General features: G+C 44.6%; 1 protein-coding gene across 1 annotated transcript; it reads right to left on the bottom strand.

Annotated features, from left to right (window-relative positions):
• Positions 1–4,216: 4,216 nt before the first annotated feature.
• Positions 4,217–5,730, bottom strand: LOC118677243 (tumor susceptibility gene 101 protein-like). Its single transcript, XM_036352198.1, is given in 4 exon segments — positions 4,217–4,349; positions 4,589–4,796; positions 4,798–5,208; positions 5,210–5,730. Coding segments are annotated over 4 exon segments (1,152 nt in total). The 5' UTR covers positions 5,641–5,730; the 3' UTR covers positions 4,217–4,247.
• Between the last annotated feature and the right edge of the window lie 829 nt (positions 5,731–6,559).

The raw sequence follows: 6,559 nt of genomic DNA, 5'->3' as shown, positions 1-6,559 counted from the left end.
CACCTCCCCACCCCCCATGGGCCCTGCTCTGTGTGTGATGGGGTAGAGCCATAACCTCCCCATCGGCCCTGCCCTGAGTGTGACAGGGTGCGGCGCCCCAACCCCCTGATGGGCCCTGCTCTGTGCGTGACGGGGGGAGCTCCCCAACCCCCTGATCGACCCTGCTCTGTGTGTGACAGGGTACGGAGCCCCAACCCCCCTGATGGGCCCTGCTCTGTGAGTGACGGGGGCAGCACCCCAACCCCCTGATTGGCCCTACTCTGTGCATGACAGGGGGTGGCACCACAACCTCCTCATTGACCCTGCCTTGAGTGTGACAGGGGGCCGTGCCCCAACCCCCCAATCAGCCCTACCCTGAGCATGACTGAGGGTGGCATCGCAACCTCCCAATCCACCCTGCTCTGTGCATGACAGGGGGTGGTGCCCCAAATCCCCAATCAGCCCTGCTCTGAGCCCAACCAGGGGCTGCACCTAGGGATTGGGCCTGCCCTCTGCCACCCAGGAGCAGGCCTAAGCCAGCAAGTCGTTATCTCCTGAGGGGTCCCAGACTGCGAGAGGGCACAGGCCGGGCTGAGGGACCCCCTCCACCCGCCAAGTGCACAAATTTTTGTGCACCGGGCCTCTAGTATATATATAAAAGGCTAAGCAACTGTTGACTGTCTGACCGTCCAGTAGGTATGACATGCACCAACCACCAGGGGCCAGATGCTCAATGCAAGAGCTGCCGAGCTGCGGTGACTCAGCAGTGGTTGTTCTCAGAGACACCTTGGAACCAGAAAGGAGGGAGCCCGATCCCCGCAAGCCAGGCCAAGAGACCCCACCTGCCGGAGGGACCCCGCTCACTCTACAGATGCCCTTCAAGCACTGCCCCAGGTGTGGCTGGCTGGGGAGGGACCAAGGGAGGTTGGCTCCAGGGTGTGTCTGGCCTGTCTCACCTGGTCCTGCCATGCCAACCACCTTCTAATTAATTTCTTTTCAATGTGCACAAATCTTTGCACTGGACCTCTAGTAGTTTATAAAATAATGGGGCACACAATACCCTGACTTGGTGGCTCAGTTAGTTGGAGTGTCATTCCATATGCCAAAAGATTTCGGGTTCGATTCCCAGTTGGGGCATACACTAGAGGCAACCAATCAGCGTTTCTTTCTCACATCAATGTTTTTCTCTCTCTATTCTCCCTTCCTCTCTTTCTAAAATTAATAAACCTATCCTCAAAAGAAAAAGCGTCCTACATCTTTAAGGTACACCCATCTTCAGCATGAGGCAACTCGAAGGGCCTGTGCCATCTCATCCTCAGCTGTAATCTTTTTCCAGTTAATTCTCAGGAAGACAGATGTTTCCAATTTAGCCTTGAAAAGTACACAGTAATAAAATAATCTCCAAATCAGCATGTTGGTAGAGCCTAGTGTTTACAATCCATTTTGAAAAGAAGGATCTGCCTTTGCCTGTTTGCATTTCCATCAGGAAGACGGGATTGCCAAGCAAGCATTACCATGTTATCTGTTGAACTTTTATGTTCAGATTCTGATTTAGTCATAGCATTTATTTATTTATTTATTTATTTTTTTAGCATTCTTTCTTTGAAGCACTCTGCAGAAGCTCACCAAGTATTTATGCTTTTCTCAAACATGAATTTCCCTTTTCTTTCTTTCTTTTCCCTGGTAGTCAAGAATCTGCCTTTTTGATGAGACCTCATTACATCTTATTTTAATATTATGGAGCTTTTTCTAAGATGCCAGAGACCTGTTCAGCTGATTAAGGCTCTAAGGGAGGGAGAGATCCCAGGAGACCCTTGATCTGTTTAACTTGGAGAGAGTTCAGATGAGCAGTGAAGAATGACAGAAGCAACACAAGGATAAGTATCTATCTGATCACAGAGTGCCCCTCTGAAGTCCACAGAAGGGGAATGTGACTTCTAAAACACAGAATCTGGTCAAGGTCAGCCACCCAAGCTTCTCAGGAGGAAGACCTCAGTTCAAGTTTCATTCCATGAATCGTAACCTTGAGCTAGGATCTACAGGTCTTTGCTTGTTCAGCAGAGGAAGAGCATCCTGATGGCTGCCATTTCTTTCTATTGAGAGGTATGGCCCACATCCTATCTCCTTGATCTGGGCTGGCCTATGACTGTTCCTATAACCTAGTATAGTAGAATCAAAACTATAATACATCTAGACCTAAGCCTTGAGAGAATTGCAGCTTCTTAGAGGGCTGAGATGCCAGGTAAGAAGGTCAACTACTTACTCTTTTGGAGAAACCACATGTAAATGCTGTGGAACTGCATGGAGTGGGAGTAGGGTCCAGCTGAGCTCAGTCTTCCAAATATTTCCATCAAGACACGAGGCATGTGAATAAAGCCTTCTTAGACCCTCCTTACCCACCACAGATCAAGGGTCTCCTGGGATCTCTCACTCCCTTATAGCTGAACAACATCTGGTGATCCTGATCAACAGCCTGAGGAGCAGAATTGCCCAACTGAATCCTGCTCAAATTCCTGACCCACAAAATTATAGTTTTAAGTTATTACATGCTGGGTAGTTGATTTATGCAGCAACAAATAACTGGAACAGGCATGGCTCCCACCCAGGAAATAGGCAGAGAATTCGGTCATTGTCATGGTGTACCTTGATGGAGTCTATTTATAGGAATTGCACTGTATAAAAAATAAACCCAGAAAGAGAGTTTCCTCTAAACATTTTGCCCTCTTCAGATGAGAGACACAGACACCTCTTAGAGGCCCAAATTCAATTAGTGCCAAGGTTACATGTCTGCCTAAGTCTGTCTCAGCCCCCTCTGAAAATATTCTTCCACAGGACAGGCTCTCTCTCTGTCCATTAAACTGTGCAGGTCTGAATCTCCTGGTCACACAGCTTGGGCTCATTCCAGGACCTACTGCCAAAACAGTATCTCACCTGTACCCCAGGTCAGCATTTCTGATCTGTCAAATGCTCCTGGATCGAATGACTACTTCCTTGTTGCTATGTTGATAAAAGAGTGATGGGTGAGGTTGGTCTCCTACCAAATATAAGCAAAATGTTTATCACAATTGTCTTTAACTGTGAATTTTCACCACAAGAATTCACATAAGTACAGCTATAGTTGGGGGTTGGAGGTGGGTGAGAACACAGTAGGATCAAGTTTTGAAGATAAGAATAAAAACACTTAAGTTATGCCCAGCCATTATGGTTGAGTACTGACCCATGAACCTAGAGATCACTGGTTCGATTCCTGGTCAGAGCACATGACCAGGTTGTAGGCTCCATCCCTTTGGGGGAGAGGGGGCATGCAGGAGGGAGCCGATTGATGTTTTTCTCTCATTAATGTTTCTATCTCTCTATCCCTCTCCCTTCCCCTCTCTCTAAAATCAATAAAAACATATTTTTTAAAGGAAAAAAATCCTAAGTTACAAAATTTACCAGCTGCTCAAGCCTCAGAATATATCACACAGACAATAAAATAAACAAAATCAATATTTACTTGGCGTGAATAACTGTTGGCTCTAGAATCATGGATGTGTAATTGAGTTTAAGCTGCTTTTAGCTGTATTGTGTTTGTCAGGTGGTCCTCTGAATGTAATGGCTTATTATGAAACTGCATAAAAAAAATCTTAAGGACTGGCATCATTTCTGAGGCAATATCTCTCACTATAGAAAATGGTGTTAACTGAATATAATAGACTCTATTTAAGGATTTTTAACAATTCTTTTTCCATTCTTAGAAAACTGAATTTTCTCTCAATGCTTTAAAATATATTTTTTCTTGATTTTAGAGAAGAAGTGAAAGGGAGAGAGAGATAGAAGCATCAATGTTGATAGAGAATCATTGATCGGCTGCCTCCTGCACACCCCCTACTGGGGATCAGGCCTGCAACCTGGGTATGGGTCCTGACCAGGAATTGAACCATGACCTACTGCTTCGTAGGTTGACGCTCAAACACTGCGCCACCCTGGCCTGGCTCAATCAATTTTTTTTTCTTTTTTTTTTTCTTTTTTTATGCAACAAATTGCATAAAATGCAACAAATTGCATAAAATGTCCGAACATTCAGCACAAAAGTTTACAGAGGCTAGAAAGTGCATTAATAAAAGCCAGTCTTTACCAAAAGAAAACAGAAAATATATTATTGATTCAAAATATTTTACACTTGAGTGATAAACTGCAATAACTTATTCTGGTCACCTACTGATCAGAGAAAGAAAGAAGAAAAGAATGCCTTAAGAAGAGCTCGTCTCCAGCTGGTGTCAGAGAAGTCAGTAAAGGTCACTGAGACCTGCAGTCTTTCTTGCTTTTTGCATTAGTGCTCTCAGCTGGAACTGTTTACGGGACAGAAGATGTACATGCTTTAAGAAGACATCCAGGTCGCCGAAACCGGTTTGGCTCAGTGGATAGAGCATCGGCCTGCGGACTAAAAGGTCCCAGGTTCGATTCCGCTCAAGGGCATGTACCTGGGTTGCGGGCACATCCCCAGTGGGAGATGTGCAGGAGGCAGCTGATCGATGTTTCTCTCTCATCGATGTTTCTAACTCTCTGTCTCTCTCCCTTCCTCTCTGTAAAAAATCAATAAAATATATTTTAAAAAAAAGAAGAAGACATCCAGGTCTATTACTCCCCGCCTCAAGGCTTCTCCCAGGTAAAAGATAGTGTCTTCAATAGCATTTTCTTCTGCATACAGATTTAGGATCTGTTTATATAGTGGGGCTGTCGGAATGATAACTTCATCAATATCGTTGTTTTCAGATTGATTTTCCATTTTTTCCAGAGCAGAGCTGAGTTCTTCATCCTTCTTTCTCAAAAGTTCTGTTTTTATCAACCTCAGCTACTTCTTGATCTAAACAGGTAACCATCTCTTCCAGTTTTTGGTGACCTTTTTTCAGGTCTTCCTCTGTTGGTTTCAGGGCATTGAGTTCTGCCTGAGCGCGATCCATTTCCTCCTTCATCCGCCATCTCAGTTTGTCACTGACCGCTGAGATGAGAGAAGCTCGAATGGTGTCCTCACTGATTGTACCATCCCTACTGGGACCAACAGTGCTCATGGGAGGCTGAGAAGGGTACTGGGAACTTGTTGTGGCAGGATACGGACCACCAGGTGGGTAAGGACAGCCTGGGTAACCACTGGGATTGGAAGGGTATCCAGATGGGTATGAAGAGATTCCACTGGGCATGCCTGGCATGTAGGAAGTATTTGGTGGCCCTGTTGCCTGGTATGGTGGGTCGAGAGAAGACTGGAGGTTCACCTCCAAACACCACAATCATGACCTGAATAAGCCCCAACAGGTCTGACTGAGGGTGTTTCCATTCGTGTAGATAAGGAAGATATATTTTCCCATTTGCATCAACATGCTTTCCTGTTTTAATAGTCATTGAACTAGTAGGCTTAACAAAACAGATAGGGGGGTTATATGGGTATGTGTCCAGCAGCCACAGGCATATTGGAATATTATATGTATTACCTCTGTAAAGCACAGGAACTGTTCCAGTGAGGTTCATTAGTTCCCTGGAACTGCCATCATTAAAAACATAAGAATCCAATACAGGTTTGAGATCTTTGTATAATGTAATAACATTGATAGTTTCACGTACAGTTAGGTCTCTGTATTTGTACTTGGACACCATCTTCTTGAGCTGGCTCTCCGACACGGCCATGGCGGCCACCGCGCCGCTCCGTCCCCGCAGGCAGAGGGTCAGCCGCGCCGGGGCCGCCCAGCCCGCCCCACAGCACTGAGCACCAAGCAGCCAGCCAATTTTTTTAAAGTTCATATTTTGAGACGTTTTCTGTGGTGAATGGTGACATTTTAATTTGAAGGATTTCATGTTAGAAAGCAAAAGAGTCAGCTGGTTTACTTTCCCTAGAAAAGGCCTCAAATCGTATTTGTTATGCTCCTCATTCATTCAGTGGGAATGCTCTGGATGGGTATGGAGTTGACATTTTGGTTCCTGTTGAGGTAGCACATGTATTCTAGGAGATTAATGAATTGCCCATAAGGATTTTATATGTTCATTTTTCATTTTTAAGACTTTATAAGAAAATTAATAGTAGCATATTCGGAATCATCCAAATGACTATATTATAACCAAGTACTGCCACATACTTTCAGTACCTCTGCTTATTTGAATTTAATTAATGAAATTATTTTTAATTTATAGTTGCATAAGGACTATACCTATCACTTCAGTTCTAGCTTTATGCTTGTATCTTTGTGCCAGGCACCGATCTAAAAACTTTACATATATTAATGCCTTTGTTCCCCACAACAACTCAGTGAAGAAGGTACCGTATTAACACCATATTGTATATGGGGAGTGAGGCACAGAGAGGTAAAGCTTAAGTAACAGAAAACTCAGCCCCAAATTTCTTAAATGATAATAGAGATTTGTCAACTCACATAATTGAAAAGTCCAGAGGTAGGGGAGCTCCAGGTATGGTTTGGCCAGGGCTCTGGCTCAATTTCTCTGTAATTACTTTGGCCCAACCCCTGCTACTTACCTCAGCTTCATTTTCCATGTGGCTTCTGTCAGGATCATAAGATGGCTGGTTTCATCTGCCAAGAACACACGTTTCCTC

Source organism: Myotis myotis, unplaced genomic scaffold (genome assembly GCF_014108235.1).
Source record: "Myotis myotis isolate mMyoMyo1 unplaced genomic scaffold, mMyoMyo1.p scaffold_m19_p_2, whole genome shotgun sequence".
Taxonomy (NCBI): domain Eukaryota; kingdom Metazoa; phylum Chordata; class Mammalia; order Chiroptera; family Vespertilionidae; genus Myotis; species Myotis myotis.
Note: the sequence above shows the minus strand (reverse complement) of the source record. Positions and strands in the feature narration are given on the sequence as shown.